Below are 17,063 nucleotides of genomic sequence, written 5' to 3' on the forward strand. Positions count from 1 at the left end.
AAAGAAAAAAGTCCACCACTGCGGGGTGACAAATATCGTCCACGCTGCGTAACTTATCCGTCCCGCACATCTCTCCTATGTATAATACACACGTATATGTGATACCTATATATAGTATATACATATAGGACGTATAGACTCGAACGACGTAAGATACATAGTAATAATGTACATCGCGTGCACTATATATGTATAACATAACAACATAATATTATATACTATTATTATTATTATTATTATATCGACTATCTGAAATTGAATTTCGCGTCCCCCCCACCCCCGCGCCGGCACCGAGCACCTGGTTTGTAGTACCGAAGACCGTGCAGTCATCAGCTCATCGTTCCGCCGCCGTCGAGATCGCGTCCTGCAGTCGACCCTCCGTGGATCTATGTTTGAGAATCCACGGGATCTACGCAAAAAAAAAATCGTGAATGTCATCGCGTAGCGCGCGCCAAGGTTCGTGACGTCACAAGCGCGCGTCAATCGATATATAGTATAATATAATATTCCGTTTCGGCAGCGCTATTTTTTTTTCCTCCTCGTTTTTCCCCATTTTTCTCCCCCGGTTTTTATTTTTTATTATTATTTTTTTTTTTTTTTTGTTTTGTACTTTTCCCTACTCGTGAGGTTTTTTTTTTTTATTTTATTTTAGGTTTTTCTCCCCTTGTCCCCGTGTATAACAGCATTATAGTATAATATGCAATTCGCGAACACTATACATACACCACCACTGCCAGCCGTACACAATATACGCGACACGGCCGTGTCGTCCCCGTATGGACGCGACACGCGCGTACGACGCGCGTAATTGGGCTCGACCGCGTGCGCGTCTCCTCAATATAATAATAGTAATAATAGTTGCGCACGTGCGTACGCGCGCGCGCGCGCTCACGCGTGTGTGCGCTCGCGTGTGTGTACACGGGTGTGCATGTGTGTGCGCGAGCGGTACGGCGCGACGTGGACGCGGAGACGTCGTCGTCCGTCGGCCGTCCGTCGCCGCCAAAGTCGCCACCGCGTTGTCATCACCGCCGCCGCCGCCGCCGCCGCTACCACCGCGCGTCGCAACCCCTTGGAGGAACCGCCACCGCCGCCGACCGTGGCACCCCGACGACGGCGGCGGCGGCGGCGACGACGACTGCCCTCGAGCGCGCGTCGTATATTATATTATTATTACTATTACTATTATTATTATTATTATTATTATTTTATGATTCACCACCGACGCGCGCGACGACGAGTCGTCCGCGTCCAGTCGATACGTGTGTGCCACCGTCGGCGGAACGTTGACGTGGTGGCGAGCGCGATAATAATAATAATATATAATCGTCTTCGTCGTCGTCGTCGTTACACTTGATCGGACGCAACAATATAATAGTAATCACTACTCTGTTAATTTTTTTTTTTCAACATTATACAGTAAAATATTTTCTATTTATTTATTTTTATAAAAAAAAATAAAATAATTTAAAAATACAATTTTTTTTTTATTTTTTTTTTTTTTAAATACTCGAGCCACGTGCCGAATATTAATCGTCTGCCACGGGCGATGCGCGTCACTCACGTCGTGTGATACCGGAAAATTTCTCTTTCGAACGTTTTACGACAAACGACACGAATCGCGAAGACAGCATGCACCCTCACAAACGCGGTCGTCGTCAACATCGCAGTCGTCTGTACCGCCGTCACAGCCACGCGTCTCGCAACTCTTTCGATTGTCATGTCACTGCTGTCGTCGTGTCCAGTAAGTAAATATGGAAAATAGTCATTAAAATATATTCATAATAATAACATTCCATACTCGATGGGTACATATTTTAATATGCATATTTTATTTAGTGAAATTCAATTTCATTTCTCGCTACTGCATTGCTGTTAATAAAACGTGTTTTTTTAAAATGTATGCGAAGAATTTTTTCTAAAATTTGATTAAACGTGTTGAGTATTTTGGGGAATGCCAATGATGATGGATGCCAAATGATCGGAGTTCTTCAAAAGTTGTTTTCCTTTATATGCTTAATGGGTGTATAATACATTTATGTACAAATATCCGTAATATAAAAACGTTAAATTAAAGAGTATGCGCGCGCGTATGTGTATGCGAAACGTGCATTTTCAAAAGTTCGTTAAACACACGCACACGCACTGTCGCGTCAGTCTGTCGGCAGACACGTGTGTCTGACTGTAGTGCACAGTAATTTTAATATGTGATATAATAATAACAGTATACACAGGTTCTGGTGAGTAGATACTAGATAGTATAAAAATGTACCTATACGTTTCTCGTGTCTCGTTTATTATTTGTCGTAATTTTAAGTACCTATCGTTATTGCGTTTTTTTTTTTTTTGTTATATATCGCGTGTATATGGAAATGTTACTAAATTAAATATTCACAGTAGTTATAATTGTAATAATACACATTTTAAATTTTTCTTTTAGACACTTTTTTGTTTTGTCTGCACAATTTTTTTTTTTTAAATCACGAATAATTATTGTACCATTCTATATTATTTTAACTTTAATACATTCAAATTTTGATGGTCTTTATTATAAATAAATATATATATATATATATATATATTATGTTTAAACTAATAGAATAACAACATTATTTAAATTAAATTTGTAACTAAATTACTAAATATATTAATTTAGTATTTAATTATCGTTAATCGCTCAAAAATAGGCATGATTGAACACAGATAAGTAATTGTGTAATTAATGGTAATTACTACAATTTAAACATACTTAATATGATAACTGTATTGATTAACCATGATTATTTTTAAAATATTATTGAAGCCTGAAGGAGATACTCACATTACATTAGTAGACCTACTTTTCCGTGATTACCAGCTAATAGTTAAATTATTAATATTGATTATTTACTTAATAGTTTATATTTATAATATTTTTATACTACTTTATATTTTTTCTTAAGTTTTCAATAATTCTAAGAAAAATAATAAGTAGATTTTATAGGTAGATACCATAATAACTGCTTCATTAGGACAGTATTCGCAATCAACGAATTGAATGTGTAAAAGGTATATTATCTAAATAGACAAGATTATAAAATGTATATTATGAAATTTATTTATTTATTTTACGAAGTACCGAATTTAATTTTAAATTTATTCAAGCGTTTGAGTACAATATATTCTTTAAAAGAAGAAAAAATGAATTTAATAGTTTAAAAAAGTCAAGTACCTATTAGCTTTTTAAGTTTTTGTTTACTAAATCGTTTAAATTGAATTTTATATTTTTATTATGTAGATTAATTTAAATGTGAATTTATAATTAATGGCTTTATATATTAGGTTTTCAATATTTCAATATTGATTACTTCGGAGATGTCATTAAAGCTTTAATTCAAATGTCCAGTCAATATTTTTTTAAGTGAGAGATGAAAGTAATAAACTAGTCTAATGTATTTTGTATGTACTACATATTTTAAAATTTTTTGTATAAAGTGTATGTGTATTATACTATACTCGTAATACGTATCTAGTAATTTTATATACTAATTTTATATTTATCAATAGGGAAAATAAATATTTTTAAATTGATATTTATTAGAAAATTATATATTTTATGAGTCAAGTTAAATTATTTATTTCCTTTGCCTATACAAAGATTTTCTAGAAACCTTTTTATATGTTTATAATTTTAAATACCCTTAACATAATGTGGTGTCATACCTAAAATGCTATATCAGTACATATTATATTATAACGAGCTAATAGTTACATTAGATGACTACGTTTATTGAGGGGGCTTGAAATGTTTTCAAGAGGCTAAGCCCCCCAATCTTGTACGTAATTTATTGCATTAAAAATAACTCAATTTTTAATTTATTGAAATATTTATAATTTTTCTTTTACTTTTTTTAAATTATAAAAGGGTTTTAAAATTTCTATATAATATTTAAATACAAAATATTAACGATAATATATATTTTTAAATCTATATAAATTTATGGTTTCTCTAGTAAAAACTTAATTGTCACATGTATCAATTATTATTAGCGATTGTGTAAATCCATATTTACGGCGCATACTGATATGTGATTAAATTATTTTAAGTTTTAATATTTAATTATATATCAGCGTTATACATATTCAAACAATGTGTTCACAAAAGGTTAATAATTAAAAGGAACTAAATAAGTTTATTACGCGTTTACGATATAATAGCATTTTCTCACTTTGTGGTTTATAGTAGGCAGTTACGTACAAAAAACATGTATGTTTACCTTTAAAGCTCATTCAACTACAATCGTAGCGGTTTTTGTACTCAAATTAAACGTACTTATTTATTTAGTTTTTTTACAAATATTAAATAATAGTATACATTTTATAATATCCATAGCCTGCAATAGTAAATTATAAATTTATTTTTCAATGTTTAAGAACCTTTGTAATGTACATAATATTATATTATATCTATGTAGAAACAATAAAACCAATTAAATTTAGATTTTTTTTTAATTCCTCAATTTGTCTAGTATAATTAAAATAATAATTATTATTATTTTATAATTGATTTTATTATTTATTTAAAGTTATTTAAATTAATTGGCAAATAGTTTTAATTAAATGTCAATATACTGATTACTGATGAGTATTTGAAGGAAACTATTAGAAGTACGTAATATCCAAAAATTGTATCCCTTAATTGCCGTCAGTAATGTCACAAAAAATTAGAAAATATTTGAAATTTCAACATGTAATATTAATTATAATTTATAATTATATTATACGATACATTATACATGATAGTACCTAATACCTATCATTAATTTAGCTAATAATATGATTAGTTTTAATTTTTGTAAAAATATCATACATGGATTCTATAATATAAAAATTATTTAAATAATTAAAATAACATTTAATAAAAAACAAATATATATTTTTTTTAATGGTCTATTCCAGGAACCAAAAATTAACTTTTAACCCCGTCCGTTTTAAAACTCATTAAGCTTTTAGTGGTTCAAAATTATTTTAATGAATTTTTTCGGAAAGTGAACTCTACAATAGACACTTGTTTTTATCGTTGTAGATAATTTGTAATACCATTTGTTTATTGTAAAATATTGTTCCTTATGAAATAGTTAGTTACTTTCGTTCTCTTTTTAATAATTATTATACAGTTCAAGCCTATATGCTTAATAAAAGTTAATATATAATAGAACGAAGTATAAAATATATTCTGAATACGTTCCTAGAAATGGGGTGACGTTGGGTAGTTTAAGTACTTTTACAATACAAGATGTATTTATATAAAAAAAATTGTAGTCAATAATAGAAAACATACGTTTGACTCTTATCGACTAAATGTATGCATTTTTGATGTAGCTGACGTTGGTATAGGCCAGACTCAATATCTGGTTCTTGTAAAAATATTAATTATCATCATCAATTTTTATTTTTTCATCACTTTTATTTAAAAAAAATTGTTTATGAGATAGATGTAGTATTGAAAAATATTGTAATATTATTATTGATAGTATTTTTTTAAGGTCATTGTCTAATGTTTTATATTTTATTAGCTTCTGAGACTTAATCATAATAAACTCATTATTACATTTTAAATTTATGAGTTATGACATGGTAAATTTTTTTATTCATTATTTATATTACCTACCTATTGGCTATTATTATATGATTTACAAAAAAAAAATAATATATATATATTTAAAAGAAAGTTATTTATAGTTTTTGTTTAAACTACAAACTTTAATAAAATATAATACACAAACACTAGTTTTTTGTCATTTGATAATCAAAATAACGATCTACGAACCATAAACTATAAATTAATAAAATAAATACGATACATACCAAGTTTATATAGATACTTGTAAGTTGTAGGTATCAATTCAAATTGCGTTTGTATATTTTAAATTAGAGAAAAATGTATATTAAATCATACAATTTAAGCTCGGAAATGTTTACTTCGTCGAGCTTAACCAATGCGGATTAGGTGAATACCAGAGGGGGCATAGTCCCAGGGCCCATCTCTTTCTACGTTAAATTATGCGTATAATATTTTACAAGTAAAATATAAAATAAATGTATTCATATCACGAAAAATCACTAAATAATAAATTCAATAAATCAAAATAATACATAATACTAAATTGATATCTGATACTATATTTTGTTAATTAAGCGGGTCTTTGAATAACAATAGGTAATTGTGCCCTTTTCACACTTTTAATGTGTTAATAGATAATTAAGAAAAAAAATCATTGAAGCTTTGCGAAATCTAACTATATTAAAATGGTGTAAAAAACCAAAAAACAGCAATATTGTGGAAAAAACTGAAAAAGAGAGAAAACATATTTTACATTATTATTGATTAATATTTTGGAAAAAAATTATAGAAACTAAATTTAATCATATTTCTACTCATGAAAATTAAATTTACCCTTAGTATTAAAATTAAATTGTTCAATTTCAAATGTTTTCAAATTAATTAAAGTATAAAGTATAATTTGATGAAAGTAATATATTTAATATAAAATATCTGAGAAGATTTTTGAAAAGTTATTACAATGTGTATTTTAAGTATGTTGTTTTGAATATGATTGTAATTGTATTCAACAATCTCAGTTGCCAATTGTTTAGTCAAAAGAGATTTAAAAAAAAAGTTAAAAAAATAAAAAATAAGTATTGATCAAGAAAGATATAACAAAATGTGACATTAACATTACCTAATGATATTCTATTCAGAAAATGATATTTTTCAATTGATTGAATGTCTTTCATATTGAACAGTAAGAGAGTTAAAAGGTTACATATACTAGTTGCGGACGAATTGCGAATTGTTCAGAACAATAATATAACTTAACAATTGCGGGTTTCGTTACCAAAATACTGACTGTGGACATAAATTTAATAAAAATCACGTGTGTTGGGGACACAAATATTTTCCTTCACCACTTTTTCAGTACTTAAATAAGCTACCGCAAAAAAAATGGTAGGTGGGATTAAAAATATTTGTGTTTTGTAAAAGAGCAACCGTTATTTTTAAAATATTTTTTTATAAAATATATTTTCATTATATCTTCTTTTTGAAACAGTCTAGTTGTATAAATGTTTATGTATTAATTTCACAACTTGAATATTACAGCATTTGGTTGTTGATGGATGCTTTCTTTTTTTGCTCATTTAAAGTTCGTACAGTAGTACAATTCATTTATTTTATATTTCCTGATGTTTGCAATCGTTATTATTAAAAATTATGAATTGAAATTTGTTCGTAATTAGTATACTATACTTGTGTCCGAAGTTTATATGTCACCTTTTAAGGTTTCGTTTACAGCTCACATGGTTTTTATTATTTTGTCCGTAATTAGGAAACACCTAGTTAAGAGTTGCTCACTAGTCACTAGGTTATAGCTGTTTGGGGTTTTTGGATCCAATTAATTAATAATAAGGCCCTGAGAACCACATTTTTTAATTCTATTAATACGTTATAATACCAAATATTGGAAATTTAGTTTGACCTAACCTAACCTAACCCGAGATTAATATGGGAAAATGGGATTAAAGAAATATATGTTTATAATATTTATAAAATATTTGTTAGTTTGACTATTGATGATTATCAATTTTATAAACTAAGAAACATAAATCGTACTTAACTATCTTAATTCGATAGTCATAATAGTTTTACTTGTAATAATTTAAATATTATTTTATTATCTATATTGAATATCATATTTTTTATTCTATATAACAATACGCATATCTTAAAAAAAATTAAATTGAATTATCATTTAATTATTTGTGTATGAATAATACTATTTAACCAGGATTGTATGTGGATAGTATTAATTATTGTCTATTTGTGGACATTGGGCAAAGTTCGAAATGTTGTATTAGTTGAAAACCGTTGTTAAATAAGCATGTGCCAAGTGTTGGACGTTACCCTAACTACCCATAACATGGATAATAGATATATTTCTGATGTTGTTTACTAACTACAGTATAATAATAATGAATTATTTTCTTCATCCAAAAACTTAACTACTTTTTATTACATTAATTTAAATAATATTAAATAATTAATAATTGTTAATTTGTTTTGTTTTAGTTTATCTTCGATATTAACAAAGAAATACTGATATGCAGACAATCGGTAAAGCAAATAATAAAATGGACTTTCCTTTAAATTGGACTGATATATTATTAAAATCAATATCAGGTAAGACGAACTATACTATTGATGTAAAAATAGGAACTAAACGTATTGCTACCAACCAAGATCTAAGAGACATTACAAAAAAAAGACGTAAACAATCAAATCCTACAAGGATATCTTCTAATGAAGAAAATACGAAAAATGAAAGCGACAAAAAAATATTATTTTCTACCAAAAATAAAAGCGAACTGAACAATAGTAAAGAAGCAACCGATTTAAAATTAACTTGTCCCCAATATCCTTTGGCATCTTTACCTCTAAATCTGACGACATCTGAAAACCAAAAACTTTTACCAAATGAGGTACAAAAACTACAATTTTCCAATGATATACAACTGCAAAATGACTCATCAACGGAAATTTCTAATAACCCCAATTCGTTGCATCAAACATTTTCGAATGAAATTTCACATAACAATAATAAAGACAACTATTTGACTGAATCTTCAACCTGTATGATGCCGTTTTCTAAGAACCAACCATGCACATCAGGAACTAATGTTGGGCCTACTTCTGTTCAAATATTTAATCCAGAAGCATTTTGTGATCAATGTAACAAAGAATTTTGTAACAAATATTTTTTAAAAACGCACAAGGCTAATAAACACGGTGTTTTCAGTGACGGCTATTCAAATAGTTCCAGTATAGATCAGTTGGATAGAATTAAAATAACAGCATTACCCACGACTTGCGATTTCTCTTCAAACATTAATGATAATTATATTGGTGCTTCAACGTCATCTTTGTTTAAAAGTCCTGTATTGTTTTCTCCGTCATCGGTAAATCAAAGCACATTTGTGTCCAAAAATATATTTAACAATCAAACACGAGCGTTTTGTAGTATATGCCAGAAAGAATTCTGTAACAAATATTTTGTTAGGAAACATAAAGCTAAAATTCACGGTATAATAGACGATGGAGACTTTAAGTTAACTGATGATCTCCCATTGAACTTCAAAACAAATTTACAGATCAAAAATGAATTTTTAGATTTTGGAGTGTCCGATTCATGTGATAAAGATGTTCAAACAGTATCGCCATCTTTTCATGTTAACGAATCCATATCTGAAATTTCAAAATCACATGAAAAATTATTCTTAAAAGATACTCAATCATCAGAAGATAATGAAACAGAACTTGTGAAGAAATACACAACATCTGAAACTCCACATAATAACTTTAAAGTTGAAAATACAGATGATGAGCGAAATGTGAACTACATCAATAAATTAAATATTGAATTATGTAATGTCATCGATCTTCATAGTACTGAACTTACTAGTAATTCAAGTCATATCACAAACACAAATGCACATTATGAAAAAGAAGTATTTAAAAATGATTGTTTAAAACCAAGCACTAAAGGTATAAATCAGCAACCTACTGAATTTAAGACTAACACTAATACCCCCATTAACTTAATTACAAATAATTGTGTCAACGATAATTTGACCAACAAAATTATTGGGAATAAAATTAACATCATAAATAATTACCTTCCAGATACAATAGCAACTGTTGAAAATGAAAGTAAAATAAATAAAAAAATTGAAACAGATGAATCTAAAATTGACTTGATGAGCAAAAGCAAGTTACTTACATTACAGAATCTATTTTTTAAACGTAACGGTAATACGTTGGAGAATATCTCAACATGTAATGTATGTAACACCCAAGTTAATGGATCTTTAAAAGCTCATATTTTCAATAAACATGAAAACATCGTTAATGAACTAATGAATGAAACTTTAGAGTGTAATGAAAATTTACGTAACGAACATTCATGTCATGAATGCCAACAAATGTTTAATTCTGATGCATTGTTGAAAGAACATATTGAGCAATGTGAATGTAACATTAAAGGCATGGGTAGGGCTTCGGCTAGTAGTAAAAATTCTGCAGAAAATGAGGAATATATTAATCATCATACCAAAGACTTCGGTGAAAAAAAACAGACTACCATGTTAAGTAGTTTTTGCAAAATATGTAATAAAGAATTGTGCAATAAGTATTTCATGAAAACTCACATGCAACGGATGCACGGTATATCGATTCAAAATGGTAATCATATTGGGGGAGTAGTGTGTGATATATGTAACAAAGAACTTTGTAGTAAATATTTTCTACGAGTACACAAACAGAACTCACATGGCATAGTTGAACATGGATCTTGTCAAAAATATTGGGCCGATTCGATGACTGAGAATGGACAACTGTCAGATGAACCTGAAAATGCTCATAGATATTATAAGCACTATACTGAAGTGTGCAACATATGCCTTAGACGATTCAGAAGTTCAAAATGGTTAAGAGCTCATTTATTAAACGACCATGGTTCTGAGGGGAAAATTCAATGGAAGCATATTCAAAATCATTTAGAAGAAGAAAAGCAAAACTTGCAATCTAACTGCGAGTTGAACGCGAGCTTAATAGCAATTGAAAGTCCTAAACAAAATCCAGTCGAGGAACAAACAATATGTGATGAAATGAAACAGTACCGTTGTTCATATTGTTCTTTTACCACATCTATTTTATCGTTTCTTTTCGTGCATGAAAAATTTCATCTAGCTGAAAATAAAACCACAAAGGACATGTCGTTAACATGTCCTACTTGCAACGCTGTGTTTCAAAACAAGACACAGTTGGAAAATCATTTTACACATTGCCATTTCAACTCTGATGCAATGAATTCACCCGTTCCATATACTACTTTACACTCACCAGACAACACACACGTTGCACTCAACGCTAGTGAAGATTCGTCGGCAGATAAGTCATTGGATAATAACGGAAATGACGTATTCACCGACAAACTTGGAACATCGATCAAGTTGTGTCAAACCGAAAACGCATCGGCATCTACAGGAAAAAATCACCATATTCCTCAGTCAAATCAAGAACCGTTTATAATGCAGTCGTTTTTTCTTGAAAACTGTTCAGTATCTCCGTCGGTCAAGAAGGAAATGACTGGTCGTAGTGATTCATTTCATTCGTCTCTAGTCTACTTACCAGTCAAAGAAAAGTTAACGTCAACTGTTAATGTTTTCTTCAAACTAACCCCAACATAAATATCTACATTTTAATATCTATATGTAGGTAACTATAGCATTCTATAGTTCTTGTTAATTATAGTTTGTATGAAATAACAATATAATATTATGATATACATCCACAGAATTAAAATAAGACTGAACTACATATTTTATGGGTGCTGGAATGAAATTTGGTGATATCGATAATACTAAAGTTCCTAATTTAGCCTTGAATAAAATATTATGTCATAATATAACATTGGTAGTTTTGTTTTAATTCCAATTCGTAAATTCGAACTACTCCGGGAATTCATATGCTCCAAATTTAAAGTTTAAAGCATAATTAAAATATATTATATAATAATATGATGATTAAAGTTCTACCCAAAAAAAGTAATTTCTACATTTAGATTTTGTAACTCTTTAACGAGTAAAATAATATACACTATTATATTATAATATAGAGTGATTCACCATTATTACAAATATTTATATTAATTAAAACTATAATATGATATTTTTTAAATATATAAAATTAAATTTTTTTTTTTTTTTTGGAAACTTTAACATACGCAATACAAAATTTCGTCTTAGAATTAAAATGATATATCACTTGTGTTTAATATTTTTTGAACAGCCGTCAGTCACCAATAGTTAACACAATTTATAATAGATGATATCACTTAATTAATTTTTATTGTTTAATCATTATAAACTAATTATTTTTCTAATTGTGTATTTAATTTTAATTGATTTTGTTTTTAAAATATTATCGGCCGAAAGTAATTATTTTCTATAGAAAGTTATAAACCAACTAGATCTTGAAAATTAATAACTAAAAATTAAAACTTCTTACTTCCTAAAATATTAAGCCTTTTTTATTAAAACAATGCATATTGTAACATCTAAAAAATATATTTAAATTATAATCTCTTTAAATTATAAATTTTTAAACTTTTTTTTGTTATGTAGTGTTGTCATTGTCTTAGATACCATACGATAATAATAATTGTTTTAGTTTTTGAGAAGTTATAAAATATTGTGATTTTTTACCAAAAATATTATTGTTGTTAAAGTTTCCATAAAAAAAAAAAAAATTGTAATACTTTCAGCTACAGAAATATCTCATGTTACGTATGATAAAAATCACTCTTTGGCTTATATATTTATATTATATTATATTATATAGGTTTCATAAACGCAGTTGTTTTAACTTATTTATTATAGTTCAGTTTAGTTACCTATATTTTAAAAGCACCCATTCAAATGTAATAATGGTAATGGGTTTTTAAATCAGATAATCAAAAATTGTTTTAAGCACTGCCTTGACAACTAGGTCATTGGCTTGATAATCAAAATTATACATTAAACTAGTTCAATTTTATAATCAAAAAAATAATAATTTCGTTATTATGTTTTACAGTTAATATTAATTAAAGTTATCGTTATACAAGCACGATTGTTTATCTTTTTTTTTTATAGATAAGACTATTATTATTGCTAATATAATACATAAATATATTTTATGTAGGTTTACTAAAATGCAAAGAAATTGATAAATCATTAATCAAATAATAGATTCGTCATGATCTATGAAATTAAATAAAAAGTAGGTAATTAGTAATTTGAATTCCTTCATCATTTTAATTACTTGGGCTCGGATTTACATGCTATAAATATTTTTTAAAAAATGAACTTTAAAATAAAAATGTTGAATGTATATACATAGTATATACATAGTTTTAAAAACCAAAAATATTCACAAGAAAAAAAATAATAATGATGTACAAATCAAATCTTACTGTTATTGATATTTATTTTATTTCTATTTTATTAAAAATGGTTTACATTAACTATAAAATGTTACCTAAAAAATAAAACATATAGTATCTTAAATCGAAAGCAAGTAAACATTATTAGTAAAATAATTTTCGATTGAACATTTTTTTTATTTGACCTTTATAAAAAATAATATATAATATGTAACAAGGCAATATCAATTTTATTTAATATAAATGAAAAAAATACCTAACTAAAGCATTCAAGTTGCATTACAATACAGTTTTTTTAATTCTCAGTTTATCAATTTTTTACCTAGAAAAACCTCTTTTCAAATCCATTTTATTTATACAATAATATGGTCAGTATCAATATTATAGAGAATTCACCAATATCTATCGTATCCTTATCGTAACGATAGCTATCGTAAAAAGTAGTGGGCCATTCAATAACATTTGTTTACGTATAGTGTATGACTGTGTGTCTGTATATCCCTATTATTATGTTGTTAGAGTATTACAATAAGATTAAGACAAGATTATTAAATTTGCGGAATATAATAAAAAATGAGGTTTCAATAATTTCCGTTATTTTCTTTGATAACTTCTGTTGTAACTTGTAATATACTTAAAATATTAATAATATATGTGTATTTAAAAATCCATGTATTATATATATATATATTATCAATATTATGCTTTATAATACTAAAAAATTATGAATATGAATAAAATAATATAAAAAATCGGTAAAATAAACTTTGTAATATAAAATTCTATACTTTCTTTAGATTAAAATTAAAATGTCTATCGAATCTAGTACTTAGCTACTTTTATAACTATTAGAAAAACAACAAACACTATAATAAATATAACGCTACTTTTAAATCCGAGCCCTTATTATTATTTACCTACCAATTATAGTTTATTGTATTTTTATCGGTATTTAGGTATTAGGTACTGATTGTTGCTTATACGACAATGTATCAAATTACTTATAAACATAATAAACGGATTTTGATTAAATAGGTATTTAATGAATAATATAATACAATTTATAAATAGTTTACGTTAGTTTATTTGTCATGTACATATTTATACGACTGTCTTTTTTTATTTTATAGTTTTGACCATTATTCCTATAGGAACTGGTGTGATTACATTTACATATGATTTATAGTAAAATCAACCGTATTGGTTATGTGTTTTATTTTATAGAAATACCGTAAACCCAATAAAATGATTTCCAAATTATAGCTACAGAAAACTAAAATAAAATGAATTGTAATAGTAAGAAATATCTTGATTATGTCTTATATTTATTTTTGGATGATTACCTAATAACTATCAAAATAATACTTTTTTTTTATTATCTACCAACAAACACATTCTGTTAAGGAATATGCTATTATAGTATTATTATCATAATTAAAGCAATTCATACCATAAGTTTGTTAAGCGAAATTCTATAGTAGACTTTCTTATCAAAGAACAATGTGATTAAGCCTAAAATTAAGTTTTATGAAAATGTTTCAAGTTGGTAAATTATCATTCTTCTTGTGTTTAAAAATTATTCAAGAAACAATTGTATATTTGTATCGTTTATTTTAATATCACAATAATATTGTTAAGTATTAACTATGCCTAACCATGTCTCAGAAACACACATTTTAATATTGTTTTTTTATACAATTAAAAATATACTATTGGCTTAATTATCTTGTTCTCAGATTTATACAACAGTGAAAATATCATTAAATTAATTAAATACCTATTTGTTTATAAAATGTTTAATTTATTTAAATGTTGAAAAGTATTTATTTATTTTTAAATTTTTACCTAAAATCAGTTATTACTACACCATCCACATAAAATAAAACAATTAAAAGCATAGATTCTACTTTCTTTTTTTTAAAAAAAAATAAAAAATTCTAAGTATTCATTATAGGTTGTTTAAACACGTTTATATCTTAAAAAAAAAAGTGTAACCATATAATGTGAACTTGAAACATAATTTCTGAAGCATAACTTAACTAATGAATAAAATTGTATGCTTAATAGTTTGATTGAGTTCTTTTGAGATTGAATGCCTTAATCGAATAGAAATCGAATAAAATCGGATGTAGGCATTATATGTATTTTTGTTTTTATTTAAAATCATTATTTTATCTTAATACATATTGCATAATATTATGACACATTTATAACTAAATAGATTTACATATATTATTTCAAAATAGTTTTGTACTATTTACTTACTTACAAGTACGAACCTTATACTGAACTTCATATTTGTGTATGACTATAACTACAGTTATAACTACGCTGCGAGTACTTTATACATGAATATTGTCACACAATTAAGGCTAAACAGTTCTAAACCAAATGTATTTAATATGTTTTCAATCTCATATTCTCATCATCTCATAAATATGTATATATTATCAAGTTCAATTTCTTAAGAATCATCAACACAAATAATTTAATCTTTAATAAATAATTTATGGGTAAATCTCAAATTGACAGATGATACTGGTTGTAGGTTACACCATTCCTATTTTGCATACATACTAATATACAACTATAAATTATGATACCTTATTTTACTAGTTTTATTTATGAATTTAAAAATCAATCTACTAATTAAAGTTCAGGATATTTTAAAACAAAAATTATTGAACTTACACCCTAAAGTGTCAGAACATTTTTATTTATAACATTTGTAGAATACTTTCACTATCTGTTAAAAAATTAAAAAAGCTTTTTAATACTTGTTGGTTAATCATATGAAAAATGCACTCAAGTATACCTATATATTATACTGTGTAATATTTTTAATAATTATTAATATAACCTGAATAATAGTGGTTAATGATTATAATATACTTTTTGGATTTATGTATTGGTTTGTGTTTTATGTTGTTTAAATTAAACTATTCATACAATGTGGAAAAAAATTCTAAAATTGAATAATAATTTCATAAATAATAATATATAATAATGAATATAATATAGTTAACAACAGTATTGAATGTAAACTATTATTCTAATCACATATTTCAATATATTATATTGTTTGTATTTATATTAAGATTATTGTACATTTATAATTTTATTTAATGTTTTATTTATATTTATACAAATTAAAATCAAAATTAATAATTAAGATTATACATTATTTAGTTGTATTTTATGTTAAGAACATTGGTATAATGTGTCAGTGATAATTGTATATCAAAATAATTGACCATTTAGTGTCAAATTTAAACAAAAAATCAAAATTAATTCATTACCATTTTAGTTACGTTAGTATATTTTATATAAATTGTATTATTATTATTATTATTATTATTATTATTATTATTATCATTATATTATGTTGCTTTTAAAGTGTACGTATTTGCTTGGTACTTTATAGAGTAAATTGTATACACATCGTCAAACAATTTATTCTATCAGCATTTTAATTTTCAATTATGTTACTTTACTTTTATAAAGAATATTGAACATTTTTTAATAAGAATTGTATTTTCGTTTATTTTAAGTAGAGTTATATTTATTTTATTTAGTCGAAATTTAGGAAAAATTGTGACGATAACCTGGCTTGATTAAATACTATCTTTTATTAAAGATATATTATTCTATTTTGTTTTTTGCTTGTAGAAATATTTAAATATATATATATATATATAATTAAAAACGAGATGGAATGAAATGGGATTAATTATTTTTATTTTATACTTATAACGTTTAATATTAAAAGAAGTATTTAATATAAAAATATACTTCATAATTCCTTTATAAATTATTCAAATACATATTTGTATAATAATAATACTAAAAATAAAAATATAATGATTATGATTATGTTATCTAATAATCTTTGTGTTTGATTAATAAAATATTATAATAAAAAATAAAAGATTTTTTAACAAATTTATAATCCGATTTTTACTTATCTCTTTTTGTAAAATAGATGTAAAGTATTGAAGTATGGTTCAAATTTTATTGAAAAGTATATTATATTGATTGTTCTTAAAT

At 26.1% G+C, this 17,063-nt stretch overlaps 1 protein-coding gene across 1 annotated transcript; it reads left to right on the top strand.

Annotated features, from left to right (window-relative positions):
* The first annotated feature begins 1,207 nt into the window (after window positions 1-1,207).
* On the top strand, window positions 1,208-15,985 carry LOC114124485 (uncharacterized). Its single transcript, XM_027987741.2, has 2 exons — window positions 1,208-1,741; window positions 8,105-15,985. Exon 2 carries the CDS (start codon window positions 8,137-8,139, stop codon window positions 11,278-11,280), a length of 3,144 nt encoding a protein of 1,047 aa, XP_027843542.2. The 5' UTR covers window positions 1,208-1,741; window positions 8,105-8,136; the 3' UTR covers window positions 11,281-15,985.
* Window positions 15,986-17,063: the final 1,078 nt, after the last annotated feature.

Source organism: Aphis gossypii, chromosome X (assembly GCF_020184175.1).
Source record: "Aphis gossypii isolate Hap1 chromosome X, ASM2018417v2, whole genome shotgun sequence".
Taxonomy (NCBI): domain Eukaryota; kingdom Metazoa; phylum Arthropoda; class Insecta; order Hemiptera; family Aphididae; genus Aphis; species Aphis gossypii.